We start from the raw sequence: 11,885 nt of genomic DNA on the forward strand, positions 1-11,885 counted from the left end.
TTTCTATATTTCTTTCATAATATTTCGAGAGTATATTTGCTGTGCAAGAGCCGAAACGACAAATGGATTATAATAATGTTAAACAATCTGGACTTAGCTGGACTTGATTTGTTTTTTGTTTTTTAAAAAAGACAGCTCAATGCCGCTTTTTCTCGGTGGTCAGACTACAAGTGCGTAGTTTCATGTTCAACATTGTGAGAAATTTTTCTTGATTCAACATTTTCTTCTACACGTCTACCACACCACTTTTTCAAAGTTTCTTTAAACATCAGTATCCTGAAGCTGTACACAAATGGATTTACCAAAGAATTTGCCAAATGAAGAATATTGACAAGTCTCAGCACAGTCTGAGAAATACATTTCGAGCAGAAATGGTTAACGTTTAACACCACAAACGCTGGAAACCAAAACACAAGTGAAACAGCTACTACAATGAAAAACGTCTTTGAAAATCGCAAATTCCGTTCCCTTACATTTTGATTGTGGACTTCTAGTTTAGGTGCTGTTGAGTGTAAACGCGAATGAATCGCCAAGTAACTTGAACAGATAATCAACAGAGAAACCAAAAGGAACGTAATAGTAGTGACCGACGCATACACGTTATCCACTTTTGGGTGATATAATATTAACAACCACTGCCCAGCCATACACAATCCAGCTAACCAGACAACGAAAATGCTGTAGTTGTAAGCTCGAGTGCTAATTACGCGATGTCGAAGTGGCCACAACACGGCGTAAACACGTTCCAGCGAAATAAGCGCGAGAAAAAACACTGACGTACTTGAACCAAAGACTTGAAACGCCATCCAAGGATGGTATATTATTCCCGTTCCGTCATCGAAGTTTGGACGTTTAACGACGGCTAAAACTACGGCTTCAGCTATTCCCACAAGCAAATCAGCGACAGAGAGGTTGATTAATAGATAATAAGCTCGCTTTAAATGGAATCTCTGAGTCCAGAAAACAAAAATGGTGAAGATGTTGCCAATGATGATGACGACTACCTCGAGTACATAGATAACGATGAATACAATGGCGGCTGTGTTTAACATGATTTAGCCGGTTGTGCTTTTCAGTAAGTTTACGCTTCCTTTCTGTTCTTGCTTTTTTTGTTTCGAAGAACAGGAGAAAATGTCTAATTATGTCCAATAAAAATGTTCACGAATCGTGCCACTGTCAACTCTTACGGATAACAACTGGAGGTACACACAAATGATCACAAGTTAAATCATTGTGATTAGGACAAAAAACATCTTGCGTTTATTAATATGCAGGTTTGAAATATATTTAAATTAGTAAATCTGCCTTCAAAAATTATCACGATTATTTGATTGGTCTGTGTTAATTAACTGCAGTGACTAAATGTTCTAATTTTGGAAAAAAGTTGCATTTAGATGATTGCTCAGCAAGTTCTTCGAAACAACAGAGATCTACGTGAAAAAAGTATAGTACCTAAATTTCAAAAAAGGAATAAGTTGATGTAGGTTTCAAGTGGCCAATATGTTTAATTTGATCCCATGTACACAATATTATTTGTACATGGCGAAATTAGAAATTCTATCTTTCCTCATTGCTGTAGCAAGTGTCATCGTTAATCATGACTACGAAATCAAATATTATTTTATACTGAGACAACGACAAGACAAAAAATTTTAATAAATGCTTTAAACGTTGAAAAGAGGATTTAAAAACAAGTCCTATTTAGTCATTTTTCGAAAATTCGCTTATATAAGTTATTGGTCAACTCACTGATTCGAAACGTAGCTGAAGCTTTTGGTTACAAATATTAAGGTCACGGTATACCTACAGCATGAATAAATTCATTAGGCGAAATTTTGCTTGACCTGCATCTTTTAAAACGCTTATTTCTAGGCCGTTATGGGTGCGATTAAGCTCAAATTTTACCAGAGACGTAAAGAAATGATGTAATATTATGAATTTCATCTTTTACTTGGAAGTTTCACTTGACGGCGGTGATATAGCCTCGAGTAGTGACAAAGTTGGGAGAAACATGATTTTGTGGCAGAGTTTGCGGATCGATTAAAGGAGACAACACTCTGTGATCTTGTCAATAACTGATCAGTCAATATCTCTAGTGCGTCCCTAAACAGAAGCGGATTTTTTAATTTAAAGTTCCTTGCCTTAAGCAATTCCTTATGTTGAATTTAAGCCGATGAGCAAATTTGAATTTAATGCTATCTATCTCTTTCTAAAAGACTCTTTTAAAATTCCTGCGCTTCTGTTATGCCCCCAACTACAGTATTCCTGTGTGACCTCTCTGCAGTGGCAGGTCATAAAGTTCTATATCCATCAATAAAATTCTCTGCCTTAAAATTGTCGGAAAAGTCCAAAACTTTGAGATTTCCGAAGGTGTTTCCCGATCAAAACACGGTTTCCAAATGGTAAGTATGAGTAATTATGTTACACGCATTTTATGGTGAGAACAATGCGTTTTCAAAAAGACATAAAGGATTCCATTCACGAAAACACAATCAAAGTCACGCGCGCGTGACATCATATTTTTATGTAAATATCTCGTCGTAAAGTTGTCGATGTCAGTCGTTGCACTTCGTGCATACGCTTTAAATAAATGCATAATGATGAACCTAAGCTGGCCCGCCGCGACCTTAAGTCAAACAAATTTTGCCATTAAAGATTGTATACAACAAATTTATTATTGAAGCTGCTTCCGGACTGTCACCAAATATGACGAAATAATTTGAATTTCCTGGGACATTTTAATTCCATTATCCTGGAATGACTCACAGACATATTCTTCATTTTATCCAACCTTTAAAGTAAGATATTGGTAGTTATGTACCAAGGTATGACGTCACAGTCCTTTCCTGACGTAATTGTGCATCCTTTTCCCTATAATGACATGTAAGGACATGGTTTTCTTCATCGGACATCCACACGGGAAAGGAGATTTGTAAACACAGTGCTATTACCGCTAATTGTTTAAGTATTTTTTATATAATTCTGTTATTTAGATGTATTTCTAACTACTGTTTTGGAACCAAGTAGATAATATGTGGCTAATATTACAGTGATCAGATCAGATCTAAGCACCAAGACTGAGGCGAGTGATGAGGACAAGGAAGCCTACTACTGAGATGCTCTCGAGAGATGTACGCTACGCCACGCCACTAAAAAAACCTACTGATTCTTCTCGGAGATGCAAATGCCAAGGTAGGATACGACAACACTAGCTGGAAAGGCACGTTAGGTAATGAAGAACTCGACATCATGAATGATAATGGCCTATGATTTGCATCTACGAAATCAGCGCTGAAAACTTTCTTTTCATAGGTGGCACCTGTCTTCAGCATAAAGACATCCACAGTACACATGGACATCACCAAATAATCACGTGGCGATCAGAAGAAGATTCAGGAGATTTCTACTTGACGTCAACGTACAACGAGGAGCAGACACAGCAAGAAACAGAGACCATTTAAGGCTGGTTCTCATATGATCGCCCCGATCGTCTCTGTCGCCTCTGTCGCTTCAAAAAGTTTGCTTGCTCCAATCACCTCAGACTTTGCAAACGACAGAAGCGACAGAGACGATCGGGGCGATCATATGAGAACCAGCCTTTATGAAACTGCAAAGCTAAACGACTCCCTGCGCCAGCGGAACTTCAGCATAGTCCTGAAGAACCGTTTTGAAGCTTTGGAGGACGCTAAGGAAAGAAGAGTATCGAGACATCTAGGGCAGCACGGGGGCTGAATCTCTTGGGCAAAGAGCGAGGACAAGGTATAATACGTTGAGCCCCTCTACCTGGAACTGCATCGAAGAAAGACGGGAGCTGAATCACAGCCTCATGAACTGCCACTCAGAACGAGTGAAGGAAAAAAGACAGCCAATTTACCAAATGAAAGACAAGGAAGTGAAGAAAAGAACGAGAGCAGACAAAAGGAGGACCCTGGAAAGAATCGCGGAACTGCAGGCGGAAAGAACAGCGTACCAGAATAACCCGAAAAAGAGCTTTACAGGAAGATAAGCTACTAAGTGGATGCCTCAAGAAGCCAAACACTGGGATACAGTCTAAAGATGGTAAAGTCATCACCAGAAAGGAAGAGGTGCTTGAAATATGAAAAGAACACTTCTACCAGGTCTTGAACGTGGCTTGCGAAGAAACTGGCCATGGCTTTCCTGAAGGCTGCCAGCTCGACTTCTGCGAAGAACCAATAGAGATGGATACGAGCCCCTTCACAATCCGAGAAGTGAGATGAGTTATTTCTCGGCTGAAGAATGGTACGTCTTCCGGTGTGGCAAGAGAGTATCAGTGCAAGAAATGCTGTACCGGCTTCTTGACATCTCACCCAGTGCAAAGCCCCATCTGACTGGAGGAAAGCTCTTCTGCTCAAAATTACCCAGGGAAGAGGACCCATCTATCTGTGATAACTACCGAGGGATATCCTCACTTTCAGAACCTTACAAGGTCTTCTGCCGAATGTTCCTGTTTAGGATGCGGAAAGGAGTCGATAAGAGACTATGTAAATAAAAGGCCGCCCACCAAAGAGGAAGGGGGACAACATCCTTAGAAATATCTTAGAACAGAGCGTTAAGTGGCAAGCACCCTTGTACATTGGTTTCATCGACTTCAAGAAGTCGTTTGATAGCATAAGAAAAGACAGGCTCTAAAACATCCTTAGGCATTATGGCATCCTGACAACTTCGTCAACATCCTACCAGAACTTTATGAAGAACTGTGAAGGTCAGGTAATGGAGATTGATCGGTCATGTCTTGAAGAGAGAGGGAAAGATAACAACTGCCGATTTGCTCTCACCTAGACCCCTAAGGACAAGAGAAGGTGAGGAAGACCTAAGACTACGAAGAGGAGAAGAATCGTGGAAGTTGAGCGTAAAGAAGTGCCCTGGACTGGCTGTAAATGAGGTGGAACAGCGATCAAGAGCCCGTCAAGGATGAAAAACGTTGCTGGGCAGCCTTATGCACTATACTTACAGGATCAAAGAGGATGAGTGAGTGAGTGCTTAGCAAAAAATACTTCTTTAAATTAGATCACGGTGGAAGCTCGTTTGAAACCTATTAAAATTAAAGTAAGTTACTGTTAAAGTTAGGATTTTCTTTTTTTCTGCTGTAGGTGATGACATCATTAAAGGAGAAATCAGTAACCATTACTAAAAGGTCTATGAAAAATTGTTGTATATAGACTTTTCAAAACTAACAAGCAGGGAGCGGATCCAGAGGGGGTTGGTTTGGGATTAGGTGGCTAGCCACCCCCCGTAATCGATCCACCAGAAAAATGAACAATAAACATCTCATTAAAATAGAAAATAAGGACAATTGTCATCCACCTTTCATAGTCAGAAGCGACCGAAATTCAAAATTAAGGGACGGCCCCCATTTTTTCCAAAACGTAGGAGATTTTCAACAGAGCACTGTTTTACGAACTTCTGGCTTAAGGTGAAACAAAACATGTGTGTATAATTTTATTTTTGTGGAGAATTGTGGTGTGATTTGTTGTTTTTTGTTTGTGGGAGATCTTTAAACAGACACACTTGCATCTTGTGCTTCAGAAAAATTAGATTCCTTTTAGCTTTCAAGAGTTGTTTTAGCCTTGCTGAAATGATCACATTTCTTCTCCATTTTACATCTTTTTAGCGAGTTTTCTTACCGCTTTTTCGCATCGAAGCGATTTTACCAAGCTGCTAAACAAAGTCACCAAAGTTGTCCCCAGCTAGGCCACTTTGCCAAGAGCTAAAAATTTCCACGCACGTTGGGTGAGCACAAAATAAAACGGCATATCTGTTATTTCCTGTACCGGTTCGTTCGGCCTGTCATCCACTTTAAATTTCAATCGCTCTTCATTTCACTTAAGAAGGATGTAGAAGAAAACACAGGCGAACACATAGAGTAAGAAATCTTTATTTCCCGCGAGAATTGACATTTCTGCAACTATTTGGAAAATTGTCAAAAAGCCAGTAGAGCTTAATTGTACTGATGAGAAAATAACAACTAGACTTGGCATCAACAACAACAAGGAACATTAATTGAAGGGACAGAAATTTAGCTGCAGATGCAGATAAGGGTGCAACTTTAGCGTTCTGCAATGGTTCTGACAATAGCACAATCTCTCACGGTCTGTTGATGTCACGTCCAGGTTTCCAAAAGAAAAGTGTCGATGAGTGATTGACTCACGAAAGACTAACGTAGATTTGCTCCAACTTCTCAAGGAAAAGCAGTGGTTTCCTTCTCGAAATTTCAGAAACTTTTGACAGCTGTATAAAGCTGTCAGAATCGCGAGTAACTTGCGTTGACTCGGACGCTCCTTAACCACACGAAACGATCCCGTATCGCCCTCGCGAAACCGCCAACCGCAATTCTCAACTTTTCAAGGAAAATTCTCGAAGAGATTCCCCCTGCTGCTTCCCGCCTAGGGGGGTGGAGCCTGACAGCTCCATGAAATATAGGCTTCGATCCAGGTAGCCAAATTAAAATTTGCAAACTCCTACTTTCCTCGGGAAAAAACTGCTTCTAAGAAGCCATGCATCATTCCCCCCTTCAATAAAAAACTGGAGCTTGAACAATATAGTAAACAAGAAAAATTGGTAAACAGCCACCCCCCTTTGAAAAATCATGGATCCGCCCCTGTAACAAGATTAGATTTCTTCACCCGCGAAACTCAAGAAAAGTTGAGCATCAATGTATCGGTGTTTTAACTGTTGCATATCTAAAAAAAAAAGTGTTAATACACAACTTTAAACTCCCTTCATTAGCTGTAGTGTTCTCAAACACATATACAACACAGCACTATTGTCTGATTCGTGACTTACTATTCAAAGTATATACCTCGACTTGGGACCTCTAATATGACATCAAGCAAAATACGACCGTCAGAAAGATAACATATAAGTTAGGTATAATATTTCCTTCTTTATTTCTTTGATAATATTTCGAGAGAATATTCGGTATGTTAGAACTGGAACGACAAATGGATGATAATTATAAGTAGTTTTCTCTTGGTGATCAGATTACAAGTGCGTAGTAAATTCAGGAGCTTCATTTTTAACATTCTGAGAAACTGCTCTTGTTTCAACATTTTCTACACGTCTACCACACCACCTTTTCAAAGTTTCTTTAAACATCGGTATCCTGAAGCTGTATACAAACGGATTTACCAAAGAATTTGCCAAATGGAGAATTTTAACACCACTCTGCTCGGTCCGAGAAACGCATTGGGAGCAAAAATAGTTCATGGTGTACACAACAAACGCTGGAAACCAAAACACAAGTGAAACAGCTACTACAATGAAAAACGTCTTCGAAAACCGTAAATTCCGTTCTCTTAAATTTTGGTTGTGGGCTTCTAGTGCAGGGGCTGTTGAGCGTAAACGCGAACGGATCGTCAAGTAACTTGAACAGATAATGAACAGAGAAATCAAAAGGAACGCAGTACTAGTGACCGACGCATACATGTTGTCCACTTTCGGGTGATATATTATTGCCAACCACTGTCCAGCCATACACAACCCAAGTAACCAGACAAATAAAATGCTGTAGATGTAAGCTCGAGTGCTAATTACGCGATGACGAAGCGGCCACAACACGGCGTAAACACGTTCTAGCGAGATAAGAGCGAGAAAAAACACTGACGTAAGTGAACCAAAGACTTGAAATGCGGTCCAAGGATAGTATGTTATTTCCGTTTCGTCATCGATGTTTGGAGGTTTAACGATGGCTAAAACTACGGCTTCAGCTATTCCCACAAGTAAATCAGCGACGGAGAGGTTGATTAGTAAAAAATAAGCTCGCTTTAAATGGAGTCTCTGAGTCCAGAAAACATAAATGGTGAAGATGTTACCAATGATGATGACGGCTACCTCGACTACATAGACAACGATGAATATAATGGCGGCTGTGTTTAACATGATTTGGTTGTTCTTTTCACTAACGCTTCCTTTTTGTCTTTGCCTTTTTTTCTTTCAAAGAACAGTCTTCTAATGCCAGTCTAATTAAAATGTTCATAAATCGTCAAATCTTACGAATAACAGCTGAAGGCACATGTGCACTCAAATGATCGCAATTCAATAATTGTGATAAGAATAAGAACATCTTGCTCTTATTAATATTAATATGGTTTGAAATATATTTAAATTAGTACATCTGCCTTCAAAAATTATCACGATTATTTGATTCGTCTGTATAAATGACAGGGACTTATTGTCTCGTTTCATGGGAACGTTGCATTAAGATGATTGCTCAGCGAATTCATCGAAACTGTGCAAAGACTACAAAAATAAGACTACGTGATAACTTCTTCTTGAAGGGTAAATTTCAAAAGCAGGAATAAATTAAAGTAATATTAGTCAATATCTTAAAATGTGATATGTGCTCTATTTGTTCTCATGAACACGTTCTAATGTCAATTCTAATTTAAAACTGAGATGAGCGTTCTCTGGTAAAAACGTATTTAAAAAAACTATGAGGTTTTGGCAGCCAGTCATCTGTCTTATAAGGATAAAAATATGTGATATCAGGTGTGCTCCTGGTGATACATGTTCTTTGAAAAATTGTCAATACTGTTGAAATTAGAATTTCTTTCGTTCGCTGTAGCAAGTTTTATCGTTAATTTATGACTGAGAAATCAAATATGATTTTATTAAGGAAAAGAAGGTTTTAATGGTTTTATTAAGAAAAAGAGCATTTGAAAACAAAACCCCATTTAGCTTAGCTTTTTTTCGAAAATTCGCTTTTATAGATTATTGCTCAACTCAATGAATTGAAACGACGAAGAAACATTAGCTTACTTATGAGGTAAAATAAAATTGCCGTTAAAGATTGTATAGAACAAAATAATATATAATTAAAGCGCTTTTGCGGCTGTAATTTTGACAAAAAAATACGGCCTACGGACATTTTTTTCTATTAGCCTGAAGCTCCAGAATATTCTTTAGTTTATTCAAACAAATTAAGATATTTGTTGTTATGTACCAAGGCATGACGTCACAGTCCTTTCGTGACGTCATTGTACGTCCTCTTACTGCAATGACGTAATGGGAAATAAATGGTGGTTTACTGCATCGGACTGGCAAACCCCTTCCGCGCCCACGCTTCTCTGCAATTAAGTCCCACTTCAAATAAACCCCCCAACAACGTCATAAAGCTTTTACGGTAATTACATTGTCAATCATTTTGACCGCAAAAACTATCGTAAAACAATCAGAAGTGTAAACAAACACAGTAAACGAAAGACGAGTACGGTAACGCATTTTCTCCCAAGAGTTTCTTCCTCCGTCTTTATTGAGAAATTGTAAAGCTTAGCAAAGAAACTTGAGCAAGATAATTCTTTTCCAAACATAAGGTAATAAGAAAACGGCTTTCGAAGGATCGGGTAACTGGGAGCGGTAGTTCATAAACCCATCCTCTCTTGTTTCACCTTATAGCTGAATTCTGTGGGCATTCTCTCCCATCGAAGAAGACTTGGGGGAGGGTAACTGGCTTTCCTCCTCTCTGTATTCATTCACTGACGAGAGAGGCTGTATATACATCAAACGAAATGAAGGATGAAGGAGTAAAGATGCGGATGCGGATGCCTTTTGTAGTCTTAGATTTAAACAAAAAAAAAGGAACGGGGGTAACCAATGTCCTCTGAATGGCCTCCCCCCCCCCCGGCCAAGATTCGCCACCGCACAGCAACGAATGTCAGCTTAGAGTTTCGTCCAATTCAACAAAGGGCTAGTCCAGTCTCTGGACTAACAAAGGGCCTACTAGCCGACAACTGCTAAACACCTGTATATCAATGTATGAAAATCCTGCGAAACAATAGAGAGACGCATTTTAGCTTACATTTCAGTATTAAAGTGATTTCTATGTCACAGAGCCGAGTGGTTTATGCGGCGCCTTTTGACAATTAGTTTAGTTCTTCTATTGTAATGTAGTCTTATTGTGGGTTTTGTGAAATCTATTTTCCACATGCAGGCTACAAAAACAATGTAAGACTGAGAGAAAATTGACTGACAGGCTGAAACGAAACTGTCGTGGTGAAGATTATTTAGTGATTTTGATAGTCCTTAATTTTACAACGTCCAACAAAAAACTCATATTAAACATAAGTTTTAAGTCATAAGTTTTATAGTTTACACTGGGTCAATAAACTTGCCAGTAAACGAGCGACTAATTTCACAAAACGTCTGAAAGTCTGTAGACAGTTTCTTTGCATTCAAGAGTATAAGCTAGCATAACTAATATCTGAAGTTTTGCGAAAACATGTTAATACTTCAAAGATACAAGCCAATTAAATTTGTGCAGGAATCAAATGGTACGCAGTAAATTAAACAATTAGTTGACTAATCCACATACAGTTTGACAAAAAGGTGTCGGAATGTACAACACTTTTAATTGTCGCTTCAAGCATAAAGAGAAGGAAATTATTTACAGGTCTTCCAATGACACGAGTATTAAAAACACTAATAGATGCTTAACTGAAAAGACAATGTGATAAGAGCATTTTACCAAGTTTTCAAGTTACTAAACTTGGTAAGTAACATTACTGACTCTAAACGGGCAAATTTATTCAGTTGAGTAGCTATTTGAGTCACAATGTGTAAATTCTGTTCCGTGGTCTTCATTAAAAATGCAGTCGCTTTTCAACTAGTTAATTAGTTTTGTAAACTTTGCCAAAAGCCCTTTTCCCAAGGGGGTCTTTGCTATGGTTGCAAAACCTATTAACATGCGTTATTAGAGTTAAGTTTTAAGTGACATTCTGTTGTTTTAGCATCGACAGATTGGAGTGTTTGTGTACAATCCAACACATCAATGTAGTGCTAAGAACAGTGCCAGCGAAGTAACACATACTTTTTAGCTGAACTATGAACAACGGTCAGAAAGGAAAGGCGTTTGAAAGATGGGACAGAGACGGCGTGGCCCAACACAGAAATTTAATGCACGAGATAGCCATGAAGAAACAGATATCAATGTACCAACGAGAAGAAAAAATACTCGAGAGAGAACTTCGAGAGATTTCCAAAGTGAAAGAAACTCTCTTGCAGATTCGAGCTCCATTGAGGAGGAGGGTTCGAGCGGCCGCTTTCGAAGAAAACGTGGTGGAAAGCTCTGGAGTTGAAAAGAATTTGCGAAAGGTTTCTGTTGCTACGAGAAAGACCAGCATGGCTGCGCCGGGCGCTCAGCAAAGTTGTACAAATAAACATGACGGCAGCACCGGCTTTAAGCCTCAAACACCTTCAGAAAGAACTTCAATTCAAAGTAAACACGATATGATTTCACCATCGCCTAACTTGCGTCAACGCAAAATAAGTGTTCTTGAAACGAGAAGGCAGCAAAATACTCCGCAAGGAATGTCTGTGGGTAAACAGTTGGCACAAAGAAAAATTTCGGCCCCGGCATTTTACGCCGGGAAAAGGCCGGTCTCCGAGGAAAGTGGAAAAAGTGGATTTTTACCTGTCATCAAAACGTCCAATCCGCCGCCTGAGTGTAGTCCTTCGGTGAAACGAAAATCGCCACTTCTCGACAGGCCTTTAAGCGCGAATAAAGATAACGACTCGGAGGTAGCTTATCACACGCGTTCACCGGCTCCGTTAACACCGCTAGCCCCCAGTAGGGTCGATATGGCACTGTGTAGGGCACGATCTGTCCCCTGCGAACCTCCCTCAAATCCGGTTACGCCTAGAGGTCGACGAGCACATTCAGAAGCCGATGAGGTCGCCACGCTCACGATGGAAGAAACGCTGAGAATCAAAGGCAAATTTCGTCAAATTGGTCATTCTGTTATAGCTACAGCTTTGCTCAAGGGCTTAAAACAGAAAGGACAGCTGTCGTCGGAAGCCATCCACAATATGCATAAACCGATTTCTTTAGGAGAAGGAAGCGAGCCGAAAAACGAGGAAAATAAAGGCGC

General features: G+C 39.4%; 3 protein-coding genes across 4 annotated transcripts in view; 1 reads left to right on the top strand and 2 right to left on the bottom strand.

Moving 5' to 3' along the window:
• LOC144652559 (uncharacterized) overlaps positions 1 to 11,885 on the top strand; it is a 44,181-nt gene that overhangs the window by 30,506 nt on the left and 1,790 nt on the right. Inside the window, exons 1-2 of one of the 2 annotated variants that reach the window (XM_078512610.1) lie at positions 4,378 to 4,993; positions 10,746 to 11,885. The exon at positions 10,746 to 11,885 is cut by the window's right edge and continues 1,790 nt beyond it. In XM_078512610.1, the coding sequence (XP_078368736.1) occupies positions 10,840 to 11,885 (1,046 nt within the window). In that variant the 5' untranslated portion in view covers positions 4,378 to 4,993; positions 10,746 to 10,839. Of the gene's footprint in view, positions 1 to 4,377; positions 4,994 to 10,745 lie in introns of those variants that run through there. The other variant, XM_078512611.1, reaches the window with a different exon arrangement.
• LOC144650348 (adenosine receptor A2a-like) lies at positions 147 to 1,228 on the bottom strand. Its single transcript, XM_078510002.1, has one exon. The coding sequence runs from the start codon at positions 1,050 to 1,052 to the stop codon at positions 165 to 167; it is 888 nt and encodes a 295-aa protein (XP_078366128.1). The 5' UTR covers positions 1,053 to 1,228; the 3' UTR covers positions 147 to 164.
• LOC144648776 (lysophosphatidic acid receptor 1-A-like) lies at positions 6,765 to 8,044 on the bottom strand. The gene has a single exon (XM_078508240.1). It carries the CDS (start codon positions 7,897 to 7,899, stop codon positions 7,003 to 7,005), a length of 897 nt encoding a protein of 298 aa, XP_078364366.1. The 5' UTR covers positions 7,900 to 8,044; the 3' UTR covers positions 6,765 to 7,002.

Source organism: Oculina patagonica, chromosome 4 (assembly GCF_052425735.1).
Source record: "Oculina patagonica isolate OP01 chromosome 4, crgOcupat, whole genome shotgun sequence".
In the NCBI taxonomy this organism is placed as follows: domain Eukaryota; kingdom Metazoa; phylum Cnidaria; class Anthozoa; order Scleractinia; family Oculinidae; genus Oculina; species Oculina patagonica.

Coding starts and splice junctions, on each gene's coding strand:
- LOC144650348 (XM_078510002.1), bottom strand. CDS start 1,052: ATGTTAAACACAGCCGCCATTGTATTCATCGTTATCTATGTACTCGAG.
- LOC144648776 (XM_078508240.1), bottom strand. CDS start 7,899: ATGTTAAACACAGCCGCCATTATATTCATCGTTGTCTATGTAGTCGAG.